The sequence below is a fragment of the Lepidochelys olivacea genome, assembly GCF_965140295.1.
Source record: "Lepidochelys olivacea isolate rLepOli2 genome assembly, chromosome: 25".
Classification (NCBI taxonomy): Eukaryota; Metazoa; Chordata; order Testudines; family Cheloniidae; genus Lepidochelys; species Lepidochelys olivacea.
In genome coordinates, this window is record NC_140435.1 from 16,446,395 (window position 1) to 16,461,031 (window position 14,637).

Consider the following 14,637-nt stretch of genomic DNA (forward strand, 5'->3'; position numbering starts at 1 on the left):
CCCACATGGCAGGACTCCTGGGTTCTATTCCCAACTCTGCCAAAGATTCTCTGGACATGTCCCTTCCCCCTCTGTGCTTCTGTTTCCCCAGCTGAACACTGAGCGTGAGCCTTGACTAAGCCTCATGTTTAAACAATTACTGTGGATAAAGCACCTAAAGAGCCCTTTCTAGTAACTGAGAGACAGCAATGGTGGGGGCCCTGTATCCACCTTATAAAGCTGGATACTGGCACCAGATGTCCCAGCACAAAGGCAGCTGGCAGATGGTCTTTCCCACAGGTAGCCATGGCAGGTGGGCACGGTTGAGCTCTGAGCTCAGTGCCATCCAGTGCCAGTGACCCACCCCTTCGCATCAGAAATCCATAGACCAATGGCCTGGTGAGCTGTTCCCACAAGGCCCCAGAGCACTAGAAAGTGCGGGTGACCCCATTGCCTTTCCATAGGGTAACCCCAAAGCTGGACAAACCCCAGGAGGCCTGGAGTTACCTGGCCCCCTGCTAAGCCTCTTCGGCTTGGAAATAGCGAAGCTGGAGATTTTGTGAGGGTTGCAGCATTTCCGCTCCCCTCCCTCCTGGTGCCTGGGTCCTTCATCTCCAGTCCCCCGGGCTGATCAGCGTCTGTTCTTTTCCTGAGGTCCCTTCCCTGCCCCCTGGGTTCATTTCGCCAAGACTTCCTGGTTTTCACTCTCCACCCGCTCCCCAGAAGTACAGCTCTGGCCTTTCGAAATCTCTGTCACCGGGAGCTCAGCAGTGGAGCCCTGACCTCAGCCCCCAGCACAGGAGGAGTTTAAAAGGGCCGTCTCCACAGTCCGGGATCGAAGCCCTGGGGAAACGGGCAGAGGGACCCCAGGAGATCTTTTCCCCCAATGGGACAAGGTGCTAAATGCAATCAGCTTTGTCAGTTTCCAGATCTGTGCAAGCGGGCTGGGCCTTTGTGTGTGGGGGGGGTGCAGGGATATGGCGGGAGCAGGGCGGGGCAGGGGAGGGCACCGGCTGGCATGACAGTGCCTGTTGTCTGTCGTGTTATTAAAACGTGCTGTGTTTTGTCTTTGTTTTGCCCGATCCCTCCAGAGCTCAGAAGTAAGTCGCCTCCGTGGAGCTGCCAGGCTCTCGAATGTGGCCTTGTGTTTTGCATGGTTTTGCTGAAACGGAACATTTTGGCCATTCAGACCCCCGCAAATCTACCCTGTGAATCCATGTTCCGTCCATTGCCCGGGAGTGGGGGGCATCTGCCGAACTGACTCCCCCTCATTGATCCATTCAGCAGCGTGAACACCATGGCTAGCAGCCATGTAGCAGCTTACCAGGACTTCTCTCCCTGCCGGGGCTTGAGTCACTTGGTGCGTCTCCACTGCAATCCGAGGGTGACCGCAGCTCAGGCAGGGATACCTGCCTGAGCGTCAATCCACGCGCGGCGAAAAATAGCAGTGAAACCATAGCAGCATGTTCCAGGCAGCCTGCCTGGGACCCCGGTGTGTACTCGGAGCCAGCCCATGACAGGGGCTGTGTTGCCTCAGCTTCACGGCTATTTTTAGCCACATTAAAACTAGCACAGGGCTGCTCAGCCGAGCTGCAGTCACCCCTCTGAGCGCAGCGGAGATGTCCCCAGAGTGAGCGCGGGCCAGGGCCTGCTTTCGGGCAAGCTGGAAGGGGAGTTACAGCACCGTTAGCCTCCGCATCCCAGCAAGGGGCTAGTTGTAAACGGAGCGCCTTTGAGCAAGGCCTGGAAATGTGTCCCCCGTCGCTCTTTGCCACCCTGATGCTAGAAAAGGCAGGGCTGGGGCCTATAGCCCAGGGGCAGTGCTGGATCTAGGGGGCAGTCTTGGAACACATGATCGAGAACCTCTCAGAACTCCCAGGGCTCCCCGAATTCCACCCGCATGGCCTTGAATGGAGTTTCAGGGCACGGCAGAGGAGGGATTGAGGCAGTGAGATGGGAACTGCCCAGGGCAGCTGAGCGAAGGCCAATTTAGGGCACAGGGAGGGAGCTGCCAATGGGGGCTGCAGAGAGAGGGGGGCAGAGATGCCTCCATCCTTTTGCTTCTGTGCCTTCCCAAGGGGTTGAATGCAAGGCATCCCAGCCTAGGAGCAGAGGAGGGAGGGCTGCCATGGGAGTTAATTGCAAAACAGGGTTGGGGGGGGGCGGGGGTGTTTAGGCAGCAGCTAGGCCAGGGGTGACTGCAGCGGGGTGGGGGGCGGGGAGGAGACAGTGCCTGTAGAGAAAGCCCTTCTAAGCTGTGACATCTCCAATGACTCTCATTCATTCGAAGGCTTCCCCAGTCCGCATCAGCCCAGCGCCACTCCAAGGTCCCTTTTCAACCGCCCAGCCCAGCCCCTGCCCCGAAGATCGTTTGTTGCATTCCCCGGGCGGCCCCATCTCCTCTGCATCCAAATTCATCGCAGGGCATCTCAGTCCCATTTCCAGGCCTGTCTGCATGGTAGTGGTTCTCTATAGCACCACCGTCTGGCTGTTGTGGGTGCTCTCCAGTGAGGCCAGAGCCCCATTTACTCACACGAGCCCCACGGGGCCTCAGACACCAAGGTTCCTCCTTGCTCCCAAGTGCCCACGAAGGTTGATTGCCGACCTGGCACCTGCTCCTGGAGGGAGCTGGGGCGAGATTTGTTCTCCGGCAGGGCGTGGCAGCACAGGGCTTGAAAAGCGCGCCAGGAGCAAGGGGATCGGCCCCCCTGCCCTGAGATTCCACAGGGGCTGCCTCATTCGACAGCTGCATGTCTGTGCGTTGGAGCCAGCCAGCCGGGCTGTGGAACGCGGTGCATGTCCTCGGGAAGGGCCGCCCCAGGCCCCGTTCTCCGGCTGCCGGACAGGGGCCACTGACCCAGTGTCACTTCTTTCGCTCTAGATTGAGGAGTGTGAAAATGGAGCAACGGAAACTGAATGACCAGGCAAACACCCTGGTGGATTTGGCAAAGGTGAGCTTCCGGGAGACGTCCGGCCTCAGCAGTGTGCTGCACCAGGGCTGGGCTCTAGTGCAGGGGTGGGCAAACTTTTTGGCCCGAGGGCCACATCTGGGTATGGAAATTGTATGGCGGGCCATGAATGCTCAGGAAATTGAGGGTTGGGGGGCGGGGGGTGAGGGCTCTGGCTGGGGGTGTGGGCTCTGAGGTGGGGCTGCGGATGAGGGGTTGGAAGTGCAGGAGGATGCTCCAGGCTAGGACCGAGGGGTTCGGAGAGCAGGAGGGGGATAGGGCTGGGGCAGGGGGTTGGGGCACAGAAGGGGGTCAGGGGTGCAGGCTCCGGGCAGCGCTTACCTCAAGGAGCTCCCAGAAGCAGCAGCATGTCCCCCTCTCCGGCTCCTATGCGGTGGCGCGGCCAGGTGTCTCTGCGCCCTGCCCTGTCCGCAGGCACTGCCCCTGCAGCTCCCGTTGGCTGTGGTTCCTGGCCCATAGGAGCTGCAGGGGTGGCGCTTGGGGCAGGGCAGCGTGCAGAGCCCCTTGGTTGCCCCTGCGGATAGGAAACAGAGGGGGGACATGCCGCTGCTTCCGGGAGCCATGCAGAGCCATGGCACGTGCAGAGCGGGGCAAGCCACCAACCCCGCTCCCCAGCAGGAGCTCAAGGGCTGGATTAAAATGTATGAAGGGCCAGATGAGGCCCCCGGGCCATAGATTGCGCACCCCTGTGCTAGTGGTTCAAGCCGGGGGCTGGGAGCCAGGAATCTTGGGTTCTATTCCCAGCTCCGGGAGTGGAGTGAGGTCTGGGTTCTACCTTGGGCTATGGGAGGGGGAAAGGGTCTACTGGTTAGAGCAGGGGACGGGATTGCTGAGTTCTATCCCGGCTATGGGAGGGAAGTGGCGCTGGTGTATTAGAGCAGATGGGGTCGGCTGGGAGTCAGGACTCCTGGGTTCTATCCCTGGCTATGGGAGGGAAGTGGAGTCTAGTGGTTGGAGCGAGGCACTGGGTGCCAGAACTCCTGGGTTCTATTCCCAGTTCTCCCCTGGCTCTCGCAGTGTAGCCTTGGCAGAATAATCACTTCGGTACGTCACTGCCCCCTGGGTGTGAGCCCTAACCCCTGAGGATGGGTATCAGGAGCCCTCAATGGCTACTAGCGCCTTGGGAGATTCAAGGCCAGGAGCCCTGGGGCTGCCTGCTGAGATGCTGTCGGGTCTGAGCACCTTTGCTCAGCACCTGGCCTCGCCCCGTCTCTCCGGCAGACCCAGAACGTCATGTACGACATGATCTCCGAGCTCCAAGAGCGCAACGAGGACCTGGAGAAACGCATCAACACGCTGGAGAGCAAGATCGACGCACTGGGCCTCAGCCTGCACGCCCTGCCGGGACTCATCAGCCAAGCCATAAGCCAGCAGCAGCGAGAGCTGGCCAAGCGCTGCGCCCCCAGGTTCTGCCCCATCTCCAACAGCTCGGAGAGGTCCTCGTGGACGCCGACGCGCCGGCGGACGTCTCCTTCCACCGCTCCCCACACCTCGTCGGACAGCGGGTGACACCAGGGGACGGGCCCGGCGCTCGGGCCTGTTTATGTCTGGCCATTGTGTGGCTGATCTTGTTTGCTTTGTTCTGTAAAGCCCTGTACAGTTAAACTCCTGGAGTTCATCGTGCTGGAGTGAAGCTAGAGCTGCCGTATGGGCCTAGACTGGAGTTAGGGCTGCCTTTATCCTGGGGAGGAGGGGGCAGGGAATCCAAAGCGGCACCCGGTGCCCCAGTGCTCATGGCAAGGGGACCCGGCCGCACACGGAACTGGCACAGGTTGGGTGGAGGCAGGGCACTGCTCTAGGTCGTCCTGACAAGGAGCCGTACAGAAGGGGCGTGGTTTAGTGGTTAGGGCACAGGGCTGGGAGGCCGGACTCCTGGGTTCTTTAGGGGGCTTTGGGAAGTGGGAGAGGGTTTGAGTGGTGGCAAGAAGGGGATCTGGGAACCAGAACACCTGGGTTCTGTTGGGAGCCAGGAATCGGGGGTCTAGTTCTGGCTCTGGGAAAGCAGGGGAGATCTAATGCTTAGAGCTGGAGGGGCAGGGAGCCAGGACTCCCAGCTTCTCTCCCCGGGTCTAGGAAGGGGGGTGCTGTCTCACGGTTAGAGCAGGGCAGGGACTAGGAATCAGGACTTTGGGGTTCTATGCCTGGCTCTCCCACTAGGTGACCTCAGCTTAGTCACTTCACCACTCTGTGCCTCAGTTTCCCCATCTGTAAAATGGGGGATAATAATACTGACCATTGTAAAGCGCTGTGAGATTCCTGGCTGCAATATTAAGCCAATACAGACTGTGAACAGGGCAGGCGCAGCCGATCCCGCCCAGCCCGAAGAGCTTCTGATGATGATGGCTCCTGACCACAGCACCACACGGCAGCCGGGACCTGGGATGGGTCTGAATCCGGCTGCGGATTGCGGAAGGAACTCTGTGTAGCAAACGCTGGGTGGCAGGTGGGGGCAGAGCAATGCCCCACATTCCAGGGAGGGGGGAAGTGAACAGAGTGGGGATTTAACTCAGAGTTACCTGCCCCATGAGCCTGCCCTCAGAGCGCTGCCCTGGGGAGGGATGGCTGGGCACAGGGGGCTGGTCCCTCCGCTTGAATGATGTTAAAAGCTAAACATTATATGAACTACACCCCTGGCATCAATCTTCTGGGTGAGCCACTGAGGTTTTCTGTCATCACAAATAGCAAGGGAGTGGGTGCCGGGTGACGGGGTATGGGGGGGAGGGGAGGTGGGTGCTGGACAAGGGGGAATGAGAGATGGGTTGCAACTTGGGACCAGACATTGGGAAATGGGAGGGAAGGTGGGTGCCGGGTGACAGCGAAGGGGGAAGGAGGTGAGTTCCAGGCGATGGGGAAGGGGGATGGAGGTGGTGATGGGGAAGGGGACCGGAGGTGGGTGCTGGAAGGGGAGGTATCTGTGAAACATCCCAGGGCTTGTCAAAGCCCTGGTTGGGATGATTTAGTTGGGGTTGGTCCTGCTTTGAGCAGGGGGCTGGACTAGGTGATCTCCTGAGGTTTCTTGCAACCCTAATCTTCTATGATTCTAGGATCCCCCGGTGGAATTGTGGTCCCCACCATGAAATGTCGGAGGTCCCTGCCCTTGTGGGGAAAGGCTGCCGGTTGCTGGTTAACGCCTGAGTCTCAAGCGTACTCAGTGCTATTCACAAAGCCCAGGGAGGCTGGGGCCCAGGAGGGACTGGACCAGGGGCATTCTCGGTGCTGTGCAATGAGGCTCCCAGCTGTGCCGCTGTCCTGGTCCCCTAGGGGAGACATGGTCTGGGGACACAAAGCCATCACGGGGCTCAAGGCCCAGGTGGAGGAACCCGCCTGGGAGCCCAAGCCATAACCCAGGGGTGGGGTTGGGATCCAGGGTTCTGGTTCTGTCTCAGTGGACAAGTTCACCCTCTATGCCAAACTTCCCAGAGATCAGGTGCACTGTGTGGGGTTTGTAATCCGAATCCTAATGTAGGAGGGGTCATTGATACAAGGTAGTGTCACGGGGTGACCCCGACAGCCCCGTTTTCCTCATCGTGCTGCTCACCCCCCTCCCCGGGTTTTGTGAATGGTCTCAACCCAGCGCTGACGGAACACCCTAAGGCACGCAGAGGATGCTCAGCCAATCAAAGGCCTCCTGTGTTTGAGGCGGGTGCCTGGCGCAACAAACCGTTCCATTGTGATTTACCAAGGGAGGGGCATTTTGGTCCTTATTGTAAATGCAATTTTAAATGTCTTGCAAGGAGAGACTTCTGCACCTTGCACCGTCATTTACACCAGTGCAAAGTCAAATGCTATCGAGTCAGAGTAGCAGCGTTTCACGCCCACTTCGCACTGGTGCAAATGCCGGCGCAGCAGTGCAGGGCCTCGGTCCCCTGGCCTCCAGCTTCACTCCAGTATGTGGGTTCTGATGGCAGAATCCAGGGAACTTTCAAATAAACCCTTTTCCTTTGAAGCCAAACTTCAGATCCTGGCAGGAGCGGTGGCGGAAGGGGGGCAGGGGAGAATGAGGGAGGTGCGACGGGTCTGGTCCTTTATGACTTTTCCTTAGGAATACTGAATTTTTTTTTAAAGGGAAAAATAAATAAATAAAGAGACCAGCGTATGGCCAGTGTTTTCTATGCACTGCCGCAGGATGCGGCTTGGCGAGATCTGTAATATTTACCGGATGAACGGTTTACTTCTTTCTCCTCCTGCTATGTCAGCTTGGCCTGAGATACTCATGTTATCTCTTGGAGAAGCCTTCATTCAGGGATCCTGGATTAAAAGAAAACCCCTTGCTACCGACACCTGAAAGGGAGCCAGCTACAGAGCAGCAGGAAAGCCAAAGGTTGGCTATTGTGTAACTCACCGGTGAGTGTGTATAGCAGGGAGACCTGGGGAAATAAAGGATTTTTCAGTTCACTGTCAATTCCGAGGGGGAAGAAGGGGGAAGGAATTGTTCCAGGTCGAACTGAAAACAAACATTGTTGAAACGTGGGGCAAATCAAAGTTGGGGGGGAAAAATTGTTTCAGGTCAAAGGAAACGCTTTGTTCAGCCCAAAATGTGAACCGGTTCGTTTCCAGTTTGAGCATTTCTGAACAGTTGGTCATTTTTTTGAAAACACAGTGAGCTAAAAAATCGAAACTGTCCAACAAAATGTTTTGATTTGTTTTTTGTCGAGGGTTTTTTTCCGACTGAGCCAGTTCGGCGAAAGCCACACGAATTCACAGGCGATTTTGGTGTTGCCGAACCTGCATTTTTGGCTACAAAAAGTTTCGGGGGAACAATGTCACCCAGCTGTAGTTCTGGGCACCCCTCTGGGCCTGAGCTACAGCGGTGAGTCTGGGGCACCTTGGCTCTTGGTGAACTGCCTTGTGCTTTGAGCCCATGTTTAAGAAGGATGAATTCAAACTGGAACAGGTACAGAGAAGGGCTACTAGGATGATCCGAGGAATGGAAAACCTGTCTTATGAAAGGAGACTCAAGGAGCTTGGCTTGTTTAGCCTAACCCAAAGAAGGCTGAGGGAAGATATGATTGCTCTCTATAAATAAACCAGAGGGATAAATACCAGGGAGGGAGAGGAATTATTTAAGCTCAGTACCAATGTGGACACAAGAACAAACGGATATAAACTGGCCATCGGGAAGTTTAGACTTGAAATTAGACGAAGGTTTCTAACCTTCAGAGGAGTGAAGTTGTGGAATAGCCTTCCAAGGGAAGCAGTGGGGGCAAAAGACCTATCTGGCTTCAAGATTAAACTCGATAAGTTTATGGAGGAGATGGTATGATGGGATAACATGATTTTGGCAATTAATTGATCTTTAACTATTCATGGTAAATAGGCCCAATGGCCTGTGCTGGGATGTTAGAGGGGGTGGGATCTGAGTTACTGCAGAGAATTCTTTCCTGGGTATCTGGCTGGTGAATCTTGCCCACATGCTCAGGGTTCAGCTGATCGCCATATTTGGGGTCGGGAAGAAATTTTCCTCCAGGGTAGATTGGAAGAAGCCCTAGGGGTTTTTCACCTTCCTCTGTAACATGGGACACGAGTCACTTCCTGGAGGATTCTCTGCACCTTGAAGTCTTTAAACCATGATTTGAGGATTTCAATAGCTCAGACATAGGTGAGACATAGGTGAGGTTTATTGCAGGAGTGGGTGGGTGAGATTCTGTGGCCTGCGTTGTGCAGGAGGTCAGACTAGATGATCATAATGGTCCCTTCTGACCTTAATATCTATGAGTCTATGAATCTATGAGTTCAATCCCCTGGGATGGCAGCTGTCATGGTCCTACAGTTCACTCTGCAGGCTTGATATTAGTGGCTGGGCCAGATCACGCATCCTGTGGAAGCCAATAGGAGCTTTACCGTTGATTTTGGTGGGAGCAGGATTTAGACCTGTGGGCCCAATGGGGGGCAGGTGAGGCTCTGCCCCAGCACAGGGCATCTGCCCACATGAGTCCTTGCCTTGGTTTGGAAACTGATCATCCTGTGACCTGGAGGGATGGGGCACAGGAAGACCTCAGGGCTGAAAATGTGGCCTGGTGCAAAGTGCTTTAGCTGCAGACATCTCTGGGGACTGACTGAAGCAGGGTTGGAGTTGACCCAAGAGCCCAGACCTGGGTCACGGAGGAGTCAAGCAGCCTTAAGGGCATTTGCAGTGTCCCTGGGCTGGTTCCATGAACACCATGGAACCTGCTGTGTGGAGCACAGGAGCTGCTGAGGTCCCGTGGGGGTGACTTGCTGCCTGTCGCTCTCCTTTAGTGTGCTGAGTGGCCGGCCACTGTGGTCAGCAGAGACCACCTGGCACTTTAACAATGAGTCAGGGCATGACCTCTGTCCTCCCGGCCAAATTCCAAGTGGTCCAATTGCATTCTGCAGCAGTTGGGCTTGATCCTGGGTTTGAAATGAAGGATTGGTTCATAACTCCCTGGGGAATGGGGAGCCAGGACTCCTGGGTTCTATCCCTGGCTCTGGGAGAGGAGTGGGGTCTAGTGGTTAGAGCGGGGGGGGGGCTGGGAATCCATACACCTGGTCCCAGCTCTAGAAGGGAGTGTTCTCTAGTAGGTAGAGGCGGGATCAGGACTCCTGGGTTCCATTCTGCTTGTTGTAATCTGAGCAAGTCACTTCACCTGTCTGTGCCAGTTTTCCCCTCCCTAACACAGGGATAATCCTCACCTGCCTCCCTGAGGGGGCTTTATGGATTAATTAACTAATTTACTTTGCAACTGTGCAGAGGATGGCGATGCAGATTGGGCCCTCGGCTCCAGCTGGCAAAGGCAGGTGCTCGCTCACCCCCTCTCACTGGCATTCCTTAGGGCTGTGGTATCACAAACAGCAAAGGGCTTTGATGGGGAGAGTGTGACTCTAATGGGGCGGGAAGGGGAGCATCTCTCAGCCTGACTCTTCCTGCACTCCGAGCCCCGCCATGCAGTGCAGGGAAGGAGCACAGACATCCAAGGCAGGATCACATCAGAGCACAGAGCAAGTGGCCGTGCCCTCTGCGGAGCCTGGAAACCAATGAGTATGGAGGGGACTTGGCACCTCTGCAGGTGAGCAGAGACCCAGACCGGTGCATCTGGGCCATTAGCATCAGGCATAGAGTCCGGGGGGGGGGGGGGGAACAAGCCTGAGCCGTGTCCCAGATATCTGCCCTTGGCAGTGTCTGGTTCAAGGGGGATCAGTATGGACTCTATACGGGGTATTAGATTCACACCCAGCAAGCCAGGTGCTTGAGGGGAGTGCTGAGTGCTGTGGGTGGCTGAAAGCCAGGACTCCTGGGTTCTGTCCTCAGCTCTGTGAAGCTGATGGGGTCTCATGGTTGGAGTAGAGAGGGCAGGGAGTCAGGACTCCTGGGTTCTCTCCCTGACTCTGCCCCTGAGCTATTGGCTACTCCCCTCTGAACCAGCCCTCTGACTTGTATGAGACTTGTGTCCCTCTCCCTGATCTTGTCCTTTTCATAGAGACAATAAGGCAAAATACCCTAAAATCCCAGTGGCAGCTCAGCTACCGAACCCCCTGGAATAACCCCCTCCCCACAGAGCCAGCTGCTGCACCATGCACAGGGCTCGGGGGGTGGGGGGAGTTAATGCTAGAGCAGGTGACTGAGGCTGGAGGCCAAGAGGAAGTTCAAGCTCTGACCCTTCCTCTTTAAACCAGGGCCATGCCTGCGAGGGCCTGAGCCCATGCTGGGTGAGGGGAGGAGCGGTTCATTGTGGCTGCTTTTATTTGGTTTTTGAAAAATCCTCCTGCCAAGCACCTTGTGAGGCGTGAAATGAACTTCAGCTGCTAATTGAGGGCTGGAATGGCAGCTGTTCTGTGACTATCCCCCTCGCCCACGTCCGCCCAGCCCGGCCCCTCCATCTCTCTCTGCTGCTTGGCCAAGAACACATCAATAACCACGTGCGGGAACCACGGCGCTTCCCCTTCCCATTATGGATCCAGCCTGCGAGCTGTCCCGGCCTCATCCATCAACCTGCCACCTTGGCTTTGCTGAGAGCCGGAGCCGGGGAAGGAGTCGTCTCCGATGCACTCTGCAGGCCCCGTCTGTACGTGCCAAGCTGGTTCCCCACCTCCCCCTGACTAAAGACAGTCCAGCGTGAACCAACTACAGAGATGGGGGGGGCTGCAAGTCGGGACTGAGGGGCACCAGGGCTGGAATAGCGACAGGGGCTGTGGATCAGGATGGGGGGGCACCAGTGGGAGGGAGGGGGGAAGCCAAGGCCATGGCTGTGTTTATGATCTGAGTGAGCCAAGCCCAGAACAGGACTCCCGCCCTCAGCTGGGTTTGGGTCAGTGTCGGCTGCTGGTGCGTTCCCTGGTGGGCCCGGCATTTAACACTGGGCCAGATCAGTCCAGACGCCAAGTGGGGGCAGGGAGTTAGCTCAGTCTCTTCGACTCTGACCCACAGGGCTCCCCGGCCTCACCAAGCTGAGCCTATCCCGGGGGGCGCTGTCTGAGGCAGGGCACAGCTGGTTTAGCTGGAGATGCTGTGAACCGACCCCTCTGGCTGAGCTGGGGGCAGCTGGGCGGGTGAAGTGTAGGGCTGGACTGCAGTGATGGTAGGGGGATTCTCTGGGGAGGCTGCTGGGCGCAGACAGACGCTGTGGTCCTTTGGGGCTCTCTAGCTCCCAGTGTCCCCCTAAGCCAGCCAGGGCAACTTTGGAGCAGATCGAGTGCTTAGTGCTTCCATCAGCATGGCTCTTCCCCAGCCAGAGAGGAGAGGCCTCTGCATGAGAAGACAGCCGGGCAGGTCATTGCTTGCCAGCCAGAGTACCTAGGCCCCTGCTGGGAGGAGGCCAGCGAGATCCCAGAGCCAGCCGCAGGCCAGCCGGAGGGAATGGGGAAGATGGTGACCCAGGAATGCTGTGGGTGGGGCCCCACTGATGGGGAACTGGAACCTTTGTAATGAAACAGGGAGGCTGTCTAGTCTAGTGGCTAGAGCAGGGACAGATGAGAATCAGGACTCTGGGGTTCTAGTGTGGGCTTTCAGAGGGTGGGGTCGGGGACGCCTAGTGGTTAGAGCAGGAAAGCCAGGAGCAGGGATGGGGAGTCAAGATTCTGACTTGCTTTGTGACCTTGAACATCTCCCTCCCCCCCTCTGTGCCTCAGCTTCCCCATTGGTAAAGTAGGGAGAAGAACACCTGCTCTGGGAGGCTGTGTGGGATTCCTGGATGGAAACGGCTTGTCTCTCGCTTGGTTTTCTGTTGCCCAAGAGCAGGTGGCTCATGGCCACAACGATGGTTTCTGCTTTGAGATTTGGGGTTTGTAGGAGCCAAACCATGGGGGGCTGTGAAATTAGTGCAAACCCAACTCGGGGACCCCACAAACGCCCCCCCCACCTGCAACTGGGTTTCCTGGGCTCTTATTGCTGGCCTGGCTAAGGGCAGTCCTACAAAAATGTACAGGGCCCTGCACCCCACTAGGGATTTATCGGGGTGTCTACAAGAAGCTCCCTGCAGCTCTTGAAAGACCCCCCATCTTCCTCTCACACTGCCTGGGCCTTGTTTCTGAGTAAGGAAACCTAGAGGATCCCAGCACGATCCAACCAGGTTTTACCAACAGACCTGTGTAACAGGCCCGCACTTTCAGGCGATGCCCCTCCTCTTCCTGCCCCCACCATCCATCCGGGCCAGATTGCCCCAAACTGCTCGGCTGGGTGGGTCTGAAGAACCTGCCCGTGGGTGTCAGAATGGGAGCTATGGGGCTGCGCACTGTTGAGCTAATCTGGTTTAGACTGGAAGCGCTTTGGGGCAGAGACGGTCTCTTTGTTGCATGTCTGTTCAGCCCCTAGGGCACCGAGGAGGCTGGTCCGTGACTGGGACACCCCGGGGCTATTGCAATACAGTGACTCAGTAATAATGATAAGCCTGAAAACCGGCCCTACCTGGGAGCTGAGATTTCCGGACCATCCAGACCTAAAGCGCCAGGGCTAGGAACAAAGGACGGCAGCTGGGTGGCTGTGGCATGCCTGGTCTTCTCGTTTAGCCCCTGACCTCTAAACGCACCGGGAAGCAAAACGCCACGCGTCCAAAGCTCACCGAGCCAGCATGGCTGGGAGCACCGTGGAGACGGGGTGGACGGTGTCACGGGGTGGCTGCCCTGTGAGAGGAAGGGGGACCCAGCCCTACCTGGGATTGGTCTGCGGGCACCGGCTGAGGCTGGCAGGGGGTGCTGTAGTCTATTGGACAAAGATGCTCCTTTATTCTGCTTCACAAATAACTTGGGCCCAGTGTGAACTGTAGGGGGAGGGCGCCCCCTGCTGCTGCAAAGGGATGCCCGTTGACCAGAGCCATCAGCTCCTGTGGCTCCTCAGCGCTACTTGTCCTGGGCGTGTTTAACTGGACTCGGACTTCTTAACATTCAATTTCCCACCCTCCTCCCCAGCCAGGCCTCTTAATTTGGTCTCTCGCTGTCACGTTGGCCGCTTCAGGGTGCGGCAAGCCCTCTGCCGCAGCCCTTTGTGGTGTCCTAATGCGGGGCTGGGAGGGTCTAGTGGTTAGAACCCGAGGACTGGCAGTCAGGACCCCTGCGTTCCAGGCCCAGCTCTGCCACTGCCTCCCATTGTGGCCTCAATCAAATCACGGCCCTGCTCTGTGCCTCAGTTTCCCTATCTGTGGAATGAGGAATATCAACCCGACCTGAGAGAAGGGGCTGGGGGTGAATGGTTCATGCCCACAAGGTGCCTGAAGTGTCTCAGATGAAAGCTGCTCTGTCTCGCTTGCTAACGCATCCCTCTCCCTGGCATGGAGTGGCTTTTCCGTGGCTTCTGGGCTTGGCATGAAGAATCTCGTCGGCCCAGTTCAGCCGGAGGGGCTCATGGGTCTCCCCCTAGCCCGACTGTATGTGGAGCAGCCAACAGAGGGGGACAAAGACCCACACAGTGATAGCCTAGGGTACATGAAGTGTTGTTAGTTAAGTTGCTGCCAGCACAGCCCATCCTGCGGGCTGTGACCTCCTATTACAACAGGACAAAAAGTGGGTCCTGTACCCACACCCCTCCGCCTCATCTAAAGAAACAGGGCGTGGTCAAGGCCTCCTGAAATCTGTCCATGAGCCCCAGGCTGGGACCCCCCCGACCAGGCCAGAGAGAAGTTTATAGACTCAGTGATACTAACAGTGCAACGAGGGGGCAGGGGGCTAGAGCAGTGGCAACGAAGGGGTTAAGCATGCCTGATTCGTTGGGGGGGGGGGGGGGATAAAGATCAAGAAAGGTGCCGCTGCCACGTGGAATGCTTAAAACAACCCAGCAAACGGCAGATGGTTTTCTATGTTGTCCCAGCCCAAATCTGATTAGCTGCAGGGGAGGAGGGAGGGGCTGGTCGTACCCCAGCCCCAGGAAGGTGAATGATCCTGCCCCTCCTAATTGATTGGAGAAACACTTTAGCCATAGTGCAGCTGGGTGTGCTGGGACGGAGCTGGGCCTGAGGCCGTGTGGACGCTGATCCTTGTGGCCCAGGTCTCAACCGTTTGATTTAAAGGAAAATCTTCATTATCTGCTAGCAATATAGTGCCCATGGTAAACGGCTGAGTCCAGCCAGTAGGGGGCAGTGATCACCCTCATGCTGTTCATAACCGTACTATTGGCCTCCCCAGTCCTAGCCTGCTACTGCTGCCGGTTCATGGAGTTACTCTTTTAGCTCCAGTGGCAGAGAGGTCTGTACTGGGCTGCTGAAGCTGGCGGGTTCGAATCCTGTTGGCATCCCAGCCGCCGGGG

The 14,637-nt window shown here is 57.0% G+C and overlaps 1 protein-coding gene across 2 annotated transcripts in view; it reads left to right on the forward strand.

Moving 5' to 3' along the window:
* The window catches only part of KCNN1 (potassium calcium-activated channel subfamily N member 1), a 75,571-nt gene extending 69,923 nt beyond the window's left edge, over positions 1 to 5,648 (forward strand). For both annotated transcript variants that reach the window (XM_084614549.1, XM_084614550.1), the window contains 2 exons: positions 2,861 to 2,930; positions 4,170 to 5,648. In XM_084614549.1, the coding sequence (XP_084470675.1) occupies positions 2,861 to 2,930; positions 4,170 to 4,457 (358 nt within the window). In that variant the 3' untranslated portion in view covers positions 4,458 to 5,648. The remainder of the gene's footprint in view (positions 1 to 2,860; positions 2,931 to 4,169) is intronic.
* The last annotated feature ends 8,989 nt before the right edge of the window (positions 5,649 to 14,637 follow it).